Below are 19976 nucleotides of genomic sequence, written 5' to 3'. Positions count from 1 at the left end.
CATTAGAAGTGTGGCTGTAGATAAAACCTTTTTGCATCCTTAAGTACTAGATAGAATTTGATTTACATGATTAATAGTCTGCACATTTAAAATGTGCACATAAAAATTCATATTACATGCTGTTTTGCTGCTATTTTGGAGGAGTCTTTGCTGATGTTCAAAAGAAAAAGCACAGACAACTATCCCTGAATTTTCCCTTCATACTTTTATAATATTTCTTTTGTCTCTTGCAGGGTTGTGTTGATCATCCAATTGTTTTGACAGAAGCCGTGTGCAATCCTCTGTATTCGAGACAGATGATGTCAGAGCTCCTCTTTGAATGTTACCAAGTGCCAAAAGTGTCCTATGGAGTAGACAGCTTGTACAGTTTTTACCACAACAGGAGGCAGAGCTGGCCCTGCAGTGGCTTGGTGATATCCTCAGGCTATCAGTGCACACACATCCTGCCAGTCCTAGAAGGCAGGTGAGTGCTTGGTGTGAAGTTCTGTGCAGCTTCTCCTCCTCAGTCAGTGACAAGGAGACTTTTTAGTCTCACTAAAGAGTCAGTGATTCTTTAGTGGTGCAAATACCTATTCCTGTAGAGTTTAGTAGCTCTGCTCCTGCAGTTCCAGCTCTTAATTTACACTGAGGAGTTAAAACTAAGTCTGCAGATAGTGCAAAGCTCTGTTGAATTTTGAATGGAAAAAGCAGAGTTGTCCTTGTACATATTGTGTTCTAAGTTATTTTTCATGCATGGATCTGGCACGAGTAACATCAGGCACTAAAAAACATAGATTTTAAAGCAGCTCTGGGACAGAAGAAAGTGCTCAGTTAGATTCATGCAATTCTCCAGGCTTTTATCATTCTGGTTGTGCTGCTATGTTGTTTTACTCTTTTTTTCTTTTTAAATTATGACTATTTTTTAAATCCTTCCTACAGAAAATGTCTTTATTCTATCAGATAGATGCTTCAAATTTTCAAAGGTTACACCTGGCCAGCTGTGAAGTGCTACAAAGGCTGAAGGAGCTACCTTTAGCTCCACTAACCACTGCCTCCCTTCTTAAAATAGAACATTTCCTTGCTGTGACCAAAATTATTCAATGTTTGCTTGTTTTAAAGCCAAGCAGAGACTCTCAGAAGTACCTGCAGTAAACAAGGCAGTGATTCAGCTTCTTGTCTGAGAAAAGCAGGCGTGTTAGATGCTCTGGTGACTGAACCTTGAAATGCTTATTTCTGAATATTCCTCTGTCTGCTTGACCCTATCAGAACTTAAATATAAAAAAACAGAGGAAGTCTGTTTTACACTGAACTTGTGGCTCTCTCTGATCTCAGCTGTCTCTGCCTTTTTAGGCTGGATGCTAAAAACTGCAAACGGATTAATCTTGGAGGGTGTCAGGCAGCTGTGTACCTCCAGAGGCTCCTTCAGCTGAAGTACCCAGGACATTTTGCTGCCATCACTCTCAGTCGCATGGAGGAAATACTGCATGAGCACAGCTACATTGCAGAGGACTACATAGAAGGTCAAAACACCTGCACTTTCCCCCTAGACTTCACCCAAACTTCCTTTTGTCTTTTGTATCCCTTGTTCTCAGGTTGGCTGGGATGCTGGCAGAAGTACTCCTGTTTTGCTTTCTCTATAGCTGTCTTTCTGCTGACCTACCTCATAGAAATTCCTCATACCTCAAGGAAATGCTTGACAACAGTTTTGAATTTAACATTAAGATAGAAGGAAAATTAAATTTGAAAAAAAAGTGTTAGTTCAGGTGTCTCAGTGGAGGAAAAAAAGGGATTATTTCAGAGCAAAATAACTTAAAATGATTTTATTTTGTTATTACTTTATACTTCCAGTACAATATTCAGTTGGTCAGGATGATTTCTGCAGCTGGCCACTTTTCTTACCTGCTTTAAGGTTTCTTAAATTGCAGAGGACGCTTGTGACTTTTTTGGTGAGTTAAAGAAGTTTTGAGATTTCCATGGTGTACATCAGCTTAAGTAGTGGCCAAAGAAAAATATTTTCTTTAATTTGCCATTTCCAAGAGAGCCTGCAGGTGCCCTTAGAGACGTGTGAGAACTCTGCCTTGCCTTGGGGAGAGAGGGGAGACATTAGTGTGCAGTTTCCTTGTGTTAGTACTTTGTGTTTCCTCCGTGCTGGAGATCAGAGCACTGAGAACTGTGAGCCCTGAGTATGTGGCTCTGAGGAGGCAGCTAAATATGAGGGTGCAGCTGCCCAGAGGTGATGGGATCCCAGGCTGGACCCTTGTTCCCCTCTGTCTTCTGAGTCTGAAGTGGGCGTGGAGCGTGCCCAGCGCCCACATCATCACCTGCAGCCTGACAAAACGTTTCTCCTGCTTTCCAACACCCAGAGCTGCAGAAGTGGAGGTCCCCAGAGTACTACGAGGACAACGTGCACAAGATGCAGCTGCCTTTCTCCAGCAAGCTGCTGGGCAGCACTCTGAGCTCAGAGGAGAAGCAGGAGAGGAGGCAGCAGCAGCTGCGGCGCCTCCAGGAGCTCAACGCGCGCCGGCGGGAGGAGAAGCTGCAGCTGGACCAGGAGAGGCTGGACAGGTTACTGTATGTGCAGGTAATGGAGGAGGGGCTTCCTGGGGGGGGTTTTGGGAGGAGGGTGAGCTGCCCTTGGAGCTGGATCAGATAGTTGTGCAGCACTGAAGAAGCTACGACTGCCCCGTGTGTTTTCTGATCAGAGCTTTTTAGGGTTACTTGCAAGATAAAAGGGAGAGATGGTTGGTGCAGAGGGTGCTTCCAGGTTCTGAGCAGTGTTTCTTGCCTGAAATATTTTGAATGCATCCAAAACATGCACATCATTCTATGATTCTGTGATCATAACACCTAGTTATGAAGGCAAAGTGTCTTTACACACACATCTGACAGAGAATTGCTTACCCTGTGTTGCTCTTCACAGCTAACTCTCATCTGTCTGTAGGAGCTTCTAGAAGATGGTCAAATGGATCAATTCCACAAAGCTTTGGTGGAGCTGAACATGGACTCTGCAGAAGAACTTCAGTCTTATATCAACAAGTTGAGTGTGTCTGTGGAACAAACGAAGCAGAAAATCCTGCAGGCAGAAGCCAATATTGAAGTAGATGTTGTGGACAGCAAGCCAGAGGTATAACACTTTCACCAAGTTAATCCTCCTCTTATCTCTGACATAATTAAGTTTCTGATTGAGTGGGTGTCCCCTTAGACACATTTTATTGGTGAGCTAAGATTTTTCTTTAACACACTGCAACTCATCGTTAATTTGGCAACTGCTTCTCCAAGCCAGAGGTATAACACTTTCACCAAGTTAATCCTCCTCTTATCTCTGACATAATTAAGTTTCTCTGCTTGAGTATGTGCCCCCTCAGACACACTTTATTGATGATGAAGATTATTCTTTAACACACTGCAACTCATTGTTAATTGGGCAGCTGCTTCTCACTTTTCCAACTTTCCTGTGCAGCTACAGAAAGGGACAGTTTTTATTTTGGAGAACGTGCCTGAGATCACTCACCCTGCTTGTGCTCTGGGACACACCTTAGAGTTGGATTCTGTGTGATTCTAAGCACCATCTTTAGGCTTCCTGACAGTGGTTGGAGTAGAGTTCTGTGAAATCAATAATGACTGTTATCCTTAAAAATTTCATGCACATCTTTGAGATGTTGGAGAAACAAGGAAGAGACCCTAGTGAATCAGAGAAGGTCCCACTGAAGGTCCCACTGAAGGTCCCACTCCTCTCTGGACTTACTCATGGCAGCCTGTGCCAGCCACTGCCCTCACTCCAGGCTGACTGGCTTGGAGGCTGTACATGCAGCAGCTAACATAATGATTTGGTTCATACTTTAAACCAACCTCTAGTTCTGCTTTTGCATTTGTTTTGGTGAAATAGGTGGCCCTGGAATGTTAGATTTCTTTTCATTATCTAACAATTAAATGATGTGGAGTTTGAAGTACTTAAACCTCAAGTGTTTATAATTTTAAAACATCTTGAAGTATCAGTAGCTTTCTATGAAAGCTGTAGAAGAACTTATCAAGCTTTTTGTTAAAAACAGTGTTTGTTTTCCTTTCTGTTCTTCCCTTTCCAGGTGCAGGGAACTCCACAGTAAAGAACTAACCCTCTGCCTTCATTCTGGCTGTCCTCTTTAGGTGCACTTAAGCAGCATGTTCTGTTTTGTTTGCTTAACAATGAAGGAGGAGTTGCTACATTTGGTTGTTGGAGTTGTCTTGAAGATGAGAAGCTTATTTTTCTGCTCTGCCAAACTCATACAGGCCCAGCCCATTGCAGCTGCTCCCAAGAGATGGTCTAAGGCTGTTTGTACATTTACTTGTAATTGACTTTTCAGTCACAGAAGATGGAGCTTTTTTGCTCTTTGCTCAGAGAATTAAAAATGAAAACCAGAAAATTGAAGCATAGAGGAGTGTGGTGCCAGATGTAGTTCTTGTGTCTTACATGGAATTTGAGATGTAGCTGAAACTAGCAGGGGAGCCAGGATCTTCTGGGTGTTACATTTTTGCCTGTCCTTATCAGGAAAGCTTGTGTAAGAATCAGAGTGACTTTGTCTGAATGAAGCTGGGGTAGATAATGGGCTTACCATTGTGGTAAACAACATTTCTGTCCAAAGAAATCCTTCTAGGAAAAAGATAACTGACAGACTCTCAGCTTCTGGTGTTGGTCAGTGCTTGTGCCTAAGTTCCAACATGCCCCTCTTGAGTCCCACACTCCTCTTCTTTACTAGGTGTCATCTCAGGCCTTGGGATGAATCCAGGAGCCTTGTTGTTTGCTCTGTGCTTTGTGAGAGCACCTACAATCATGATGAGTCCATTTGTGAAGACAGACCAGCCCTCTGTGGGCCTGTGAAGGAGTCTGAAAGGCAGTGATGTGGTCCTAGGGTCTGTGCCAAATCTTCAGCCAAGTTCTACTTCTTTCTTTTACATCTTAAAACCAAACAGTAAAGAGAAATTGATTTAACAAAGCATAAGTGTGGAAGAAAACTTCAGGTGACTACAGTTGGCTTGCTTGTAACAATGAACACTGCTTAAACTTCAGCTGGAATGACTGCTTGGGTTTTAAGTGCATGTAAATTAGATATTTCAGAATGTTTAAATGATCCAACTTTCCCTCAGCCTGGCATCTCTTGCTAGACATGGCAACAAGTGTTTAAAATCAGTATTTAGCAACAAAAGCCCAAAGGTAACACTGTAAGACAAAAAGAAGGGGAGTTTAAAAGCTGCTCCTACTTCACCAGAGTGAAGTGCTCCAGGATTTTGAGTGATGCTTTTCATTGGGAAGGAGCTTTGGGAGCACCTGCAGAGCTGTGTAAAATAGGAGGGCTGTTGGTATATCCTGTGTCAAAACTGGCAGCTGAAACTCTCAAAAATTGTGTGGCAGCTTTGTAGCTGAGAAATGTTTGTTTTCCAGTCCCACATGAGCAAAGCAGGGAATTTAGTGGGAATTACAGAGCAGTTGGAGGTGCTGGAAGTGCACCAAGTTATAAGCAATTTAAAAAGCTATTTTAATAAGCTTTAGTGTGTTGGTGTGTGTAGGACACAGCTGGCACTCAGCCTGGTGACTAAGGCCTTTAATTTCTGAGCTGGCATCATGATACATCTATTGAAAGTGTTTGATTTTTATGCTTTGAGTGAATATCTGTCTTAACTCCTGTTTTCTGGGTTCTTCACCACTTTGATTGTCTCCAGTGCTAGAGAACAGCATATTTGGTTTCAGCATGTCAAAAAGCTGAGATTTGAGGAAATGGGCATTGTGTTTTCCAAAATTAAAGTCTCCTATGTGCCTAGCACACCTGAGCTGACCTGCCTAAAGGTATCTTCTCTTTCCAGACTCCAGATTTGGATCCCTTGGGCAGTGAACAGTCACTGGAGGATGTGGAAAGTATGAATGAGTTTGAACCTTTGTTTGCTGAGGAGCAGCCTGAAGTGGAGAAGCCTGTTGCTACAGTGCAGGTTTGATTTCTGTATCTACACCTCATGGAAGCATTGACTGCCTGCTGTTGGAGGAAATGTTTAAACTGTCTGTACAGGACATGGAGAGAGAAGTCCTTGCAGTCTCAGCTGGTGGTTTGGAGCAGGAATATACCCACGTGGCTCTGCAGGCAGTGCCTCTTGGAGCAGTGGATCTTATTAGGGGAAAAAAGTCCTGCTCAAGCTTTTTGTGTGTGATCCATAGCCTCATATCACATCCCAGTGCACACAGCTCTCAGCTTGTGGGGTTGAGCCTTAGGATTGGGTGGCACCAAAGAGAATAAAGAATAGGAAAAGTCCAGCTTCCTTTTGGAACCTTTTACAGCATGGCTCTTCCTCTGTGAGAGCTTTACAATCTACTTCTTGTATAGAACTGTTTGGAAACTTTGCTTATTCCAGAATATTACTGTTCTTTAACATAATTTCCTTTTCAATCTCATCTCTTTGAAGCCTGTGTTTAACCTGGCAGAGTACCACCAGCTTTTCCTTGGCACTGAAAGAATCAGGGCTCCAGAGATTGTCTTCCAGCCCTCCCTGATAGGAGAAGACCAGGCTGGTATAGCAGAAACCATGCAGTATGTCCTGGAGAGGTGAGTTTACAAAGCTGCTTGGCACTTAAACAAGCAAGCCTGGGTTTGATAGTAGCCTCTGCAATGCTGGTTACTTAACAATAATTTGGGAAAGTGTTTGAATAGCTCTTTTTGGTGAGGTTGAGCATTGCAGGTTCATCATGTCTTCCTGCTCTGAAAACCACATGGAACTCTGCTTGGCATAAATCTGTGGTTTCCAGATTTTTTGGTTGATTACCCCATCAGTAAAAAATTTTGGAGGACATGCCATGTATATTTATAAATATACATATATTTATATTTTTTTTATTAAAAAAATACATATATTTATAATTATTTAATATATATATTACTCTATGTATCTTTATAAACTACTGAATTGATGTATTATGTACATTTTAAAACATACAACAAAAAAAGAAATTAAAAAAGGATGAGATAAAGGCAAAATAAACACTATTTTCATTTATTTACTAATGGTACAAAGATTATCTTCCTGCACCCCAATGGACACACCCCACTTTGGAGACACTTGGCCCAACTTCTTGAAGAGGGGAAACCACAAACCCTTGTCAATGGACCTCCCCTGAAGCAGTGAGTCTGGTTTTGTGAGACCAAAATCAGGGGTGATGTTTTAAAGTTATGATACAGGCACACTTGCTGGGCAGCTGTTGCCAGACAGCTTGGCAGTAGATGTCCCCCCTAACTGTATGAACTCCTGAAGCATAAGAATTCCTGCTCTGAGTTGCTGATTTATGGGGTGCAGTGCACAGAGTGCTTTAAGGATTTTCTTCTCCCATCCCCTGAATTTCTGGAAGACAGGAACACAGGTTTTCATGCTGGGGGAGTGAAGGAGGTTTCTCAGAGTGCCTCCTGAGGCCAAGGTGTCAATGTTCCCTGTGGCTGCTGGGCTCATAGGAGGCATGTCCTTGAGAGAGGCTGACGTTGGCTTTTGTTCCCTTTAGATACCCAAAGGAACAACAAGCTGTTCTTGTCCAGAATGTTTTCCTCACTGGTGGAAATACAATGTACCCTGGAATGAAGGCCAGAGTCCAGAAGGAACTCCTTGAAATGAGGCCCTTCCAGTCATCTTTTCAGGTACCTGTGTTGACCTGGTGTTTGTGTCAGCAGCTTCTTCTTCTGTGCTCAGAAGTAATTGGGGTTGTGATTAGAGCATTGGGGTGGAGAGTGGTTTATGAGGAGGCTACAAACAGCTTTTTGGACCTGAGAAGATGAAAGTTAAGCCAAGATAGAGTTGCACTTTCTGAAGGTGTTAGAGCAGGGTAGATGTCTCTGAAAAGGGAAACCTGCTTCAGCTACAGGACTCTGCACACACCAACATGTTTGGCTGGAAGTCTGCAGATTGATTTCTTAGGACTAGGACAGTTCTTATCTGGACCTTTGTTAGGAGGAGTTGCTGGGAAAAACTGTGCTCACTTCAAAATTCAGTGATGGATTTGGTTTGCTGCTTGTAATTACTGTGTGGGACTAGTAAGAAAGATTCAGTGAGTATCTTGCAGACCTGTGATCCTTTGTCACTTTTGTAGCAGCAAGCAGAGCACAAGCTGAGCAAGTCCTGGAGCTTGCTGTGCATTTTGTAAGGACACTTGCAAGAGTCTCCTTTGCTGTTCTGAAACCACCTTGTCTCCTCAAATCTACAACCTTCTGGAATAGAGAATCAAGTTCTAAACTGAGGAGAGGGGAAAAAAATATGGTGCAAATACCATCTTGTGATTCCACACCCCTTGTTTTGTAGGTCTGAGCCAGGTGGGAGTGACAGAAACTTAGCTCCAGCCATAGACTTGGCCCTTGTAGGAAGGGTTTTGTGTGGGATACACACTAACATACAAACTAAGAGCTTCCTTCTTTCCATTAAAGTGTGTTCCTGACAGAAGTCTGTCACTTCACAGGGCTGGCACTGGGGATTTACATGGGGTCTAGGCCAGCCCATAGCTGGGCCAGTTCATGCTGCAGTCCCAGGAGCAGCTCAGGTGACTCTACACCCGTGGAAAGAGCACGTGTGGTTCTTCCCCACATACTGCAACTCCTTATCTTGCTGCTTCAAGCAGGGAGGGAGTTTTGCTGGAGCACTTGGTGCATGTTTTGCAGACCACCAACTCTTCCAGCCTGGGCTTCCAGCTGTGAGGGCTGTTGGCTGTGAGTGTGATACCCCCACGTGCTCTCTCAACCTGCAGAAACAAAGCAGGCTCATGCAGAATTGACCTGAAGGTGAAAACATACTTGAAACCCATTCCTGACAAGACTTTTTCACCAGAGGCACTGAAGGATGAGCTGAAGTGCAGTGGTTTGTGTCCTGTAGCACTGGGATCAGGGTGGAAAGGCCTTTCCCCTCCCCAGCTGAGCTGAAGTTGTTCTGTTTTCCTCCCATCCAGGTCCACCTCGCCTCCAGCCCCGTTCTGGACGCCTGGTACGGGGCTCGGGACTGGGCAGTGGAGCACATGACCCGTGAGGAGGGCTGGATAAGCAGGAAGGACTATGAGGAGAAGGGGGGAGAGTACCTCAAGGAGCACTGTGCCTCCAACGTCTACGTGCCCATCCGGCTCCCCAAGCAGCCCCCGCGGGCGGAGGCGCCCAGCCGGGCGCTGGCCTCGGGCTCCACCCCCTGTGAGCAGGGCTAGCCCCTCCCCGTGGGGCAGAGACCCTCGCTGGGGGGTGGGGGAGGCCCTCGACCTGCCCTCCCTGCCCGGGGAGCCTGGGGCTGCTCATGCAGGTGCCCGCAGCAGGAGGAGCCTGGCTGGGTGGGAGCTGGTGCTGTCCTGGCACTGCGGCGGCAAGGAGGAGCCACCACCGAAGGGAATTGCAGGGAAAAACACCCTCTGAGGAACTTTCATAGTAAGATTCAGGGGTTTTTGAGAGTGTAAGTTTTACAGCTCTTGTGGAATTCAAACCTGCTGGGTTTCTCCTGGCTTCACTGCACAGTGCAAGGCTTGCATGGAGCACGTCAGCCCAGCAGGCGTCCCCCTCGCTCGGCGTTTGGCCAGGGTGAGTTCTGCTGCCCGAGGTCTGATCTGGCCCTTTCCTCCTGGGGCCTCCTGCACTCACCTCGTGTTTCATTTCCTTCCTGCTGCACACGTGGCTAAACCACCACAGAATAAGCAGAGGGAGTCGAGATGCTTTTTGACTGAGTTTCTGTCCGTGATGTCACTGTCTTGGCTGAGGCTGGAGACCTGCTGTCACAGAGCACTGCCCAGCTCTCAGGACAGAACCCCCTCAGAGCACAGTCCAGGGGCTGCTGGATCTGGTGTGCTCACTCCTGCAGTGGTTTGGGAAGAGCTGTGGCTGAGCAGGGCAACTCTTGACTAGTGGGACTTTTGATAAAAGTTCTTTTAGCAATAAAGCAACCCTTTTGTTTTACCACTGACTGATGTGTTTCAGTGATTTGACCTCTTAAGGAGGACAGCAGTAAGGATGGATTTGGTTGGTTGTGCCTTGCTGGAAGATGTAGGTTTGCAGCCAGGCCCCTGACCTGCTGCACAACATGTTCTAGCTTAAATCTGGGGAATTGTCTCTCACTGAACAACTCAATGACCAAACCAGACTCCACCAGTTTGGCAAGAGCTGTAAACCATTAGGCTGGAGAAAGGAAGAATATGAGGGAAATTTCCAGGGTGTAGCTGGTATAAAGAGGGTGACCAGGCAGTGGCTTTACTGTCCCCAGGGGCTGCATTAAGACAAGCTGTCATCAGGCAGAGCCACAACAGGGCACACGAGGTGCTTGTTGGTGCTGAAGGGAGGAGTGTGTTGCTGCAGGATGTGAGATGTGTTTCTGGGTTCAAAGTTTATTGTCCAGAGCAAAAAAAAAAAGGGAACTGGTGACTCTCAGGTGGGATACAGGTCTTGGTGGAGCTTTGGCCTGGTCCCCCCAGGCTGTTGGGCAGGGGAGGAGGAGGAGAAGGGACCTGCTGCCTTTGGGTCACCTCAAGTTTGGACTGTTGAGCCTATCCCTAGCTGCCTGGGGGCCACACTCATTTTCAGGACCATTCAGGCAATTCTATGAGTTGCAAAGAATGTGGAGAAACGTGCTGGGCTGAAACATGGCCCAGTGCCCCCCAGGGAAGTGGCTTTTCTGGTCTCAGTTCCTATCGGTGACCTGGAGCAGAGTCTGTGCTGTGCCATTGCTCCCCGACCCCTTCCTGAGGCATCTTCAGCTCTCCTGGCAGAGTGGGTGCTTGAGATACAAAAACCTCTTCCCCTCCTTGTTGCTAAATAGATAAGAGGGATATCTTAGATATCTATCTAAGATAGATATCCTAAGATAGACCTGCTCCTGCACCTGGAGCAGAGTCTGTGCTGTGCCATTGCTCCCCGACCCCTTCCTGAGGCATCTTCAGCTCTCCTGGCAGAGTGGGTGCTTGAGATACAAAAACCTCTTCCCCTCCTTGTTGCTAAATAAGATATAGATTAGGATATTTAAGATAGAGATCCTAAGATGGACTTGCTCCTGCATGAAGCTCTCAAAGGGCCTCTCGTGGATGGATATATTCCTTCTGAAGGTCTGGCCAAATGGTGCCACTTGCATTAACTCAAAGCAGAGCTGTCTAAATTCTGCACCGAGTTGCCAGATCTGCTGCTTAACAGCTCTAAGGAAGCCTAATTTTATAATCCCCTAAATATTAGCTGTTAATTTGTTACTTTATCCTCACAATAACCAGAGGAACTAATGAACTCGGACAACGTGATCATGGTCACGGGCTGTTCTCAGTGTGCTGGTGGGCATTGAGTTGCTTTGAGGAGCACCATGAAAAGCATGAAGGATGCAAAAGGGGATTAATTTTCCCCATTTAAGTTCTTTTCCTGACAGGATTTGCTGTGTTGCTACGTGAGCAGGAGAATAAGTGGAAGGAGAGTGTGATGATGAGGGCAGGAGGACACAGTGGTGCTCTCTTTGGCAGTAGTGTTGGTTGAGGTCCTCGTGGAGCTCCATCTTGGGATGCTTGTGACAAGGTTTCCTCATAGCTGTGTGCAGAATTTGGTGTTTTTCCACATAACCAACACAGGGCTCACCAAACCCAGAAGGGCTTTGGTCTGTTTCTTCTGTGTGTTGTCCTATACCACCTGAGAGGGGAGCAGAACAATAAGGTACCTGCTTAGCTCCTTTTCCATGGGACTTCTGGTTGTGTGAGGAGCAATTGTTATGGTGAGAAAGCTTTACTGGGCTTACAAAAAAAAGGATCATTCTGCAGACAGGAAACTTGAGTGGCTGCTGTGAGGGCCTCTGCCAGGGCTGCTGCTGGGGGTCTGAGCTGACAAAGTGCAGTCACCAGTCCAGAGAGGGTCAAGTGGTTCCTGTTTGGTCCTCAGTGTTGCTTTGAGTTCAAAGCAACCTGTAACCTTATTATCCAACTCAGTTATCACCTAATTCAGGTCAAAGAACACAAAAGTACACGTTGGCTGTTAATGGACGTGGAGAGCTTGGTCTAGTTAACCTAAAAGAGAGCTCAAACTGGGTTCCACCTTTCACAGGGTCTCAAAGACCTGCTGGGAGTGGAAACACCACGTCAGTGAGCAGCCCTGGAGACTAAACATAGAGCACGTGTGAAATGTCCCAGATTTCCCTTGGAGCTCCATCTGAGCCTTGCTTGTGGCCTTCAAGGCTTCTTAGGTTTCCTGTGCCACAGCGACTTCAAGCAGTAACCACCCCTTGCTAAAGCTCCACTAGGACACCAAGATTAGAACTCTTTGCTCTAGTTATTAATCTCCAAAATACTTAATGTGCTGTGTAAGACAGCATTTCAGAAGGAAGAGAAGATGCCCGTGAACTGTCACTTAAAATTGAGGATTATCCCTCCAGAGACAGCCTGCAACTGATCCTCCAGCAGCCAGCCAGAAGTTTTGAAGCTTGTGTGGGATGAGCAGGGGAGGGGAGGAGGCTGTGATGGATTTCACATTATCCCCAAAGTCTCCTGGTGGGATTTCCACCCTGGCTGGATTCCTGGGGTGCAGAGCAGCTGTGCCCATTCCCAGGGCTCCCTCCCACTGCTCTGTGCAGAGAGTGAGCAGTCCCTGAGCAGCAGCTTCAGCAAAACTTCTCAGTAGCTCAAAGCCCTGGCATGCTTTGCCACAACTTCTTCAGGCTCCTCTTGCTCCCTCTTTTTGGGTGCTTTCTTTCCTGTGTTGCTTGGCAAACCCCTTTTCCCCTACCTGAGCCCAGCCCTGCCTCTCAGAGCAGCAAAGGGCCATAGTTTCAAGTCTCCTCTTTATTTTCTTTAAATTGTCTTGAATTTTTTACATCCTTAGGGATCCTTCCTCTTTTTGAGCTGTGGGCTTGGTGTCCCTTTCCTCATGCAGCAGAGCACAGCACTGAGAGCTGGGCCCACTCTGGTGCCTGTTTGCTCCCAGCAGGTTGTGGCTGTGTGCTCAGACCCCAGTTCTGGGTGAAGCTGAGCTGAGAAAGGTGCTAGCCGTGGCTTTCAGAGGGCAGAATGACTGCAGAAGACAGCAGGGGTGGTGGGAAGGCTGGAGAGGGGTTTGTGGGGAAGAGGGGGAGGTTGGACAAACGTGGAGAATAGATCCATCTGTGCTCAATGCCCAGTGGGCCAAGGGGAGGGTCTTCAAACCACTCACTGCCTGGAGCTGGAGGAAGGACACAGCAGGGTAGGAATCACCACTGTCAGAATATGAAGCAAGCTGATTTATGGCCTGACTCAGAAGGTTTTATGCTCTTAAAATTCCTCGGTTTAGGCAGGACAGTATTTTTTTTTTAGCTTTTTATTTATTTCAGGACTGAGGTGGGGGATGAAGCAGCTTCTGCCTTCATCTGTTGGCAGATAGATGTGGTGATGGGGGAAGCATCCTCTACATTGCCAGTGAGATTCTGTGAAGGCATCCAGGTTCCTGCAGCTCCAGTAGCTGTGGTCAAGCTGTTCCTTCAAGAGGAAGCTCAGTGCACTGCTCGTGGCAGGTCCCTGGACAAATGAGGTTTACAGCATGCAAGGAAAAAGTGTGGCTGAACTCAAACCCATGTCAAATGCCAGAGGAGACACCCCTTTGGAAAATGTCTAAGCTCCTCATGTGTGAGTGGCTTGGGAGCACAGTGGGTGATGGAATACTGGACAGCAGGAAGACCATGGTGCATTGGGAGCCTTTCTTAGATGAAGGGAAGGGTGGGTGATGGACCTCTGGGTGGGAGAAGCTTTGAGGGGTGATGACAACCTGCAGCCCCAAAAGCCTCAGAGCTGCTGTGGTGGCCCGTGGGGCTGCTGGGCAGGTGCTTTCCTGAGTCCCCTAATGCTCAGGAGGAGTGGGAAGCTGTTGGCTGCATCTGAGGCTGATTTTCCTCCTCTCTAAACTATCATCCTGTCCCTGCCCCTCTTGCTGGAGCATCCCCCATGCTCCTAAATGGCTCCATGTCCCAAGTGGGAAGACTGTCCTGTACAAGCATGGGAGGCTGGGGACTTGCAGACAGCTTTTGGGGGATCTTATCTTCCCACTGAAGATTCTGATGTGGATGTTTTGTTCTTCAGGGTGTTCTTGCTCTCTTCACATAGCAGTAAGAACAACCAGCCTGCCTCATACTCTTGTTTCTCAGTTTGAACAGCAGCCCAGCCACATCCAGGTAAGAAACAGGCCCCTTGGGCTGATCTTCTGCTCTGCTTGGAGGGCTACCAGGGACTTTCACAGGGCTCCTCCACAGAAATTTAGAAGGTCTTTCAGTCAGGCCCCTGTTACTGAGGGGTGACCCCCCCTCTCACCTTGAGCACCTTCCAGCATTTAGATAAATCCACCTGACCTGGAAGCCATCAACTAATAAACTGTCAGTATTCCAGAGGCCACGTGCCTTAAGAAGGTCCCAAATTGTGTCCTTAGATGCACCCACAGTGAGAGGCCCCTGGGATCCCACCATGCACACAGGAGCTTGGCACAAGGGAGGTGCCAAAGGCCACGTGCCTTAAGAAGGTCCCAAACTGTGTCCTTAGATGCACCCACAGTGAGGGGCCCCTGGGATCCCACCATGCACAGAGGAGCTTGGCACAAGGGAGGTGCCATCTGCTAGTGCTGGGTTTGAGCTATTAGTGAACTTCTTGCCTAGCTGCTTGCACAGCTTGTCTAGCATTGGGAAAAGCACCTCTGGTTTCTAAATGGGGCAGATTTGGGGTTTTTTAGCCTGTCTTTACACTTGGCTTTGTGTCCCTTGGGTTAAGCCTGGTGTGGGGTTAAGGATGTGCATTAACACAGTGCTCCTGGGGAATATGCATCAAATCCTCATCCTTACATCACTGTTTTCTTGATCATCATTTTCTTTTTCAACACTGCAGCTGGGTTAAAATATACCCCACTCCTCCTCCTCACCCCAGATTCCTGCCACATACCTGGCATTCCTTCATCCTTAATGAGATGAAGGAGTGGGGGATTTCACCCTCCTGGAATTTTAAAGGAATACTAAGTGGATTTCTCATGAAAAGCCCCATTTAGGGTACAAATCTCCCTGCAAGATAGTCTCTGCATGGCAAACCTCACTTTTGCTGGTAATGATGAACCTTTTTTAGTTCCCTGTTCAATAGATACTTTTTGCTTGGGCCTTAAGTTTTGCCATTGATGGAGAACTGGGTTGGAGCAAGCTCCTGGTGGTGTGGAGGAAGCAGATGGGACTTGCATCCTTGCAGAGGTAGGTTGGGACACCAGTGGAACTCCTGGGCTGTTGACACTTGAAGATCTACCCATCACTGCAGTGTGGAGAAGCTCTCCATGCAGACAAGGCAGCATAAAGGTGGTTAAGGCAAAATGAGTTTTCTTCCAGGCTCAGTCATTAATAAATATAAAGCTTCACTGGATCCAAGGTTCCTCTGGTCCTGGTAGTGACCTCCAGGAGATGTCAAGGGAGGAGAATAAGAATAGGAGCAGTAGCAGTATGTGTGTGAAACAGGGAGGAGATGGTAAATGATTGCAATGGGTGAAGGCTCTGTAGCCAGGGAGGAATGTGAACAGGGTGCTCCTGGGGTCTGTCTGCATGGGATCCATCACCACCAGAGGACTCTGCCCTGTGTGGAAAGGACAGGTGATGCTATCCAAACAAGAGGGGACGTGGATTGTGGAGTAACAACACCAGGCTGGACTGTGAAGGTGTGTTTTGGAGGCACTGCTGTGCTGTGGGTGTTCCAAAGCTGCTGTGACAGCCCCAAGCAGCAGTGAAGGGCTGGGCCAGGACCCTGTGTCTGCCCAGCTCTGCCTCCTGCTGTGGGAGAGGGGCTTTGCTGCAGCTCCACGGGCCTGAACCAAAGGTCCTGTGGCCTGGGGGCCCTGCCTTGCTTTCATCCAGCTCCGTGGTGGCAGAGGGCCATGGGCTTGTTCTGCCTGCTGAGGAAACAAAGGGGAGGAAAGCTTTGATTTCACCATGGTGGACACCCTCCTGCTCAGGGGTGCTGCAGATGGCAGGAACTGGGGGCCAGGGGCTCGGGGGGATTTTTGCCTTTATCCTTTGTAAACCACTTGGTAGCTTCTTGTTGTGGGAACTGCTGTGACCTCTGCAGGTTTTGTTTGTGCTCTTTGGCTGACATTGTTCACAGCAAGCCTTTGATGTCCAGCCCTGGGAGTGTCCTCTGGCCCAGGAACAGGAAGAGTTGAGCCTGGCTGCCCACAGGCACACTCCAGCTCTGGAAGAAGGGCTGGTGCCCTGCTGTGGTGGCACCACCCAGCCATGGACCTTCCCACACCTGAGGAAGACAAATGAGTTGTGTGCTGTTGCAGGCTGTCCCCAGGTTGATGACTTGTGCCCAGCATCCTTGGCCACAGCAGTGTCCCCTGCCAGCAGCAGAGGTGGCCAAGAGCTCTTGCTCAGGCAGGGGCAGCTGATGGGGCTGTGCCATCAACGGGTGGAGAAGATGCAGGGAAGAATTTGGCATTTAGGGGAATTTTTTGGGTTTTTCTTGGAAAAGAACTAGGAGGGTGCAGGGCTATAAACTGAAAGAGGCTCTCTGCCCCTCACTGCCCAGAGCCATTTGCCTGCCTATTGAACAACTCCAAATTTTGTAATGCTGTGAGAATGGAGGGGATAATCCCCTGAATGCGGTGCAAAAATGCCCAAGAAGACTGTTGTTCACAACACAAGAGGTTCCCCAGGCAGCAAAAAATGACAGTTCCCAGGAGCTATAAAGTGCTTGAGTGTCTTTCCCCAGCTCAAAATGCACTTTATAAAATGACATCACCTTGAACCTCCTCTGCTATTGGACATGCTGGGATCTGAGATGTGTTTAAGTTGTGCTGTAAGGTCTACAGAGAGCTGGGAAATGAGTCTTTAATTGCAAATTTGGTGTGCTGTGGATGGTGGTTTTTACAAGCACTCCATCAGAGGAGCCAGCAGTCACCAATTAGTTTCCTTAGGTATCAAAGGACACTCGTACAGTGGGAGTAGGGTGTGTGGAGAGGGGTTTTATCTCAAGCTCCAGGTGTTATGGGGAAGGTTCAAGTAGTTGGTCAGTGTTTCAAGGAGAACTTCAAGCACTCTCCAGTGCCCCACTGCACGGCTGAACCCAGCAGAGCAATCTGGTGTTCCCCACAGAGGGTGCCCCCCTCCCATGGCTTGTTCTGAGCAGCTCTCCTGGCAATTTCCTATTTTTCTTCCTTCTAAAAGGGTGTTTGAGCTCCTGAATGGAAGGAAGTCTTTTCCTGAAAGGCAGACAGAAATGCTCCTGGGTTTTCTGGCTCAGGAAATCTGGGCCTCAAATCTGAGGCTGACTTCTTTGGAGCCCCAGACAGCAGCAGTCTCCACCAGGCCAGTAGAAACCCATCGAGTCAATTCCTGCCAGAAGTGGCAATTTCTGTTCCTCCAGCTTCACAGACTTGGTGTCCTCAGCATATTTTTTCCTTCACAGATGCCCAAGGAGGCTGCCCCTTAAGCACCATGGCTAAATCAAAGCAAAACCCAACACAAACCAAATAACCAAATCTAGTTGTGTTTCACAGGCTTCCTCAGGACTTCCTTAAAATTCAAGTAGAAGCATTGTATATTTTGAAGTGTTTTGCTCCTTCATGTTTTTACTTGAAAATGGTTGTAGCCCTCTAAGGGTGGCATCAGTTTCTTCTGAGATGTGTAAGTTAAAACATTTTGAACTGAAGTGCAAGCCTTCAATGTCATAATTTCTTAATAGGGCTGCCACAACTGTTTAGACATATAAACCATTTGATTATAGTTTTATGTTAAACGAGGAAGCATAATTAATATGATCATGTTTAATTTCTTCCTTACTGAACAGAAAGAGAGAAGAATTTCTCTGGAGAAAAGAGACTTTCCTCAAATGACTAAAGGGGAAGATTTTTTAAAATAATTTAGCTTTTTTAAGAAGCTTAAGCTGTTAGATGGGGTTGAAGGAGGATATAAAATGCAAAATATTTTGGCTGAGCTGTGGAGAGAGCATCCCAGGGAGCCTTGTTCAACCTCACCTGGGATGGTTCCAGGGATGGGGCAGTGACCACCTCTCTGGGCAGCCTGGGCCAGGGGCTCACCACCCTCAGCACCAAAAATTTCTTCCTTATATCTTATCTAAATCTTCTCTCTTTTAGTTTAAAACCATCCCCCCTTTCCTCGACCCTGGGAGCATCATCTTCTGGTAGAAAGAGTGATGCAGCTGGGATGTGTTTTATCCATACCCTGACACGATGTCCTGTAGCCTTCTCCACACCTCACTGGTTGATTTCCAAGCTCTTGGCCACCAACCCCCATTTTTGGTACAACATAAATACATTTGTGCTCTTGAAGCACCTACGTAGCCTCACCCTGACCCCACTTGTCCACCTCTCTGGAGGAAAAGGCCACTCCTACACTCACGTTTCACCCTCAGGGGAACATGGACAAGCAGAGCATCATCAAGAGGGTGCTGAAACAACTTGGGCTCCAAAATCTGACCTTCAGATTAGTTCCTTAAACTTCTGAATGCAGAGGGGGGAGAGTGTGCCTCCATCTATCTGTTTCTGCAGGGCTGAGAGAAGAAATCCCTGCTCATTTCTGCCTGCAGCTGCTCCCTGAGCCCCTTCCCCAGGAGTAGCTGGGTGTTAAGAATCCCTCCCAGATCTCTGCTGCCATGATCAGCAATAATGGTCAATTAGGTGTACTGGGAAGGGAGGAAGAACAACAAACAGAGATGGCAATTTGAGCCCTAGCAGGACAAAAGAAAATTCACCTTTGTTGAGCAGAAAGGATTTAAGACCCTAGCAGGGGAAGGAGGAGAAGGAAAAGCTATAAGCCTTGAAAGAAAGAGCTATAGAAAATACTTAATGCTGCTTTTTAGGGCTTGCCAAACAAGGAAAACACATTAGAGCATTTTCACCTGCTGGCTCAGGGGGATTTGACTTGATTCTCATTTATATAACGTGTTTTGCAGCCCAGGTTTTAAGCAGGGCCTGGAGGTAAATGGATCCAGGGGCCGTTTTATTGTCCAGGAGAGGAATGTGGGTTCCTGCTCCTGATGGAGGTGGAAATTTGCAGCAGGTCAGGGCTGGGCTGCTGAGGGATTAGGTCAGCAGCAGCTCTCAGTGCTGCCTTAAGGCCAATTGAATTTTTCACAGAAGAGGGAAAGATGAAGAGAAATAAAACCCCTGCAACTTAACTAATTACCTGCCACTAAATGAGGCAGCATGAAGTGCTCACCACCTCCACTTTGCCTGAGAGCATTGCTGCAGTGATGAGGTGGCACGTGTGATGGGAGCCTTCCCACTCCTCCCAGGATGACAGTGCTTCTGCCAGGCTGGGGCTGTGCTGGGGGCTGGTGGCTGGGAGGGGGTCGAGTTCTTGGTGCTGGGGTCAGCTTCTGGGTGAGGTGTGGGTGGGTGGGAGGTGAGCTCAGGGTTTAGTTTGGAGGAAAAGAGCCTGGGGGGTGTCCAGCTGAGAACTGCAGCGTTGTCTCACAGGGGGTTCCTTCTCAGCTATGGAATTCCAGAGTGTCTGGGTCTGTTGATTTGCCTTTGCTGGTGGCTGCTGTTGGGCAGGTAGGAAGAGGGCTGCCTCCTCCAAAACAGGTACTGGGCCTCCTGGTCACCTGCTGCTTTTCCTTCTGTGCCAGGGTAACTCCAGTGATATCCCACCCTGGGTGCTCACAGCTCTAGTCCTCTAACTCCTGTTAAGCCCCAGGCTCAAATCCCTGCTTGGTTTAAACCCTGTGGGATGGGTGGCTGCCAAGGGTGGGATTTGGGTGGTGCTTGTGCTGGGCAGGTGTCTCTGGCCTGTCTCCTGCTGAGCAGAGCTGCTGGCAGAACCCTGCAATGGTCACAGACTCCCTCTGCTTTGCTTGGAGGAGGCTCACTCCAGGTAGAAGATACTTATTGCCAGAAAGGGAACAACAGGAAGGAAAGCTGCAGGCAGATATAAGCCCATGTTCTTGTAACCCCTGAATTAAGAGAAGGCTTAATGATGATTCTCAGACAGCATTTCCTGCTGTAGCTCCTCAAAGAAGATCTCCCAGGACAAGCAGGAGAGGGAAGCATCTCACCAGGGATCAGAGC

At 47.5% G+C, this 19976-nt stretch overlaps 1 protein-coding gene across 1 annotated transcript; it reads left to right on the top strand.

The window, feature by feature from the left end:
- Positions 1 to 232: 232 nt before the first annotated feature.
- ACTR5 (ARP5 actin-related protein 5 homolog (yeast)) lies at positions 233 to 9163 on the top strand. The gene is made up of 8 exons (XM_008941300.1): positions 233 to 463; positions 1330 to 1499; positions 2343 to 2560; positions 2921 to 3103; positions 5815 to 5937; positions 6406 to 6545; positions 7490 to 7622; positions 8918 to 9163. The coding sequence occupies exons 1-8, from the start codon at positions 297 to 299 to the stop codon at positions 9161 to 9163; spliced, it is 1380 nt and encodes a 459-aa protein (XP_008939548.1). The 5' UTR covers positions 233 to 296.
- The last annotated feature ends 10813 nt before the right edge of the window (positions 9164 to 19976 follow it).

The sequence above is a fragment of the Merops nubicus genome, unplaced genomic scaffold (genome assembly GCF_000691845.1).
Source record: "Merops nubicus isolate BGI_N331 unplaced genomic scaffold, ASM69184v1 scaffold14135, whole genome shotgun sequence".
NCBI lineage: Eukaryota > Metazoa > Chordata > Aves > Coraciiformes > Meropidae > Merops > Merops nubicus.
Note: the sequence above shows the minus strand (reverse complement) of the source record. Positions and strands in the feature narration are given on the sequence as shown.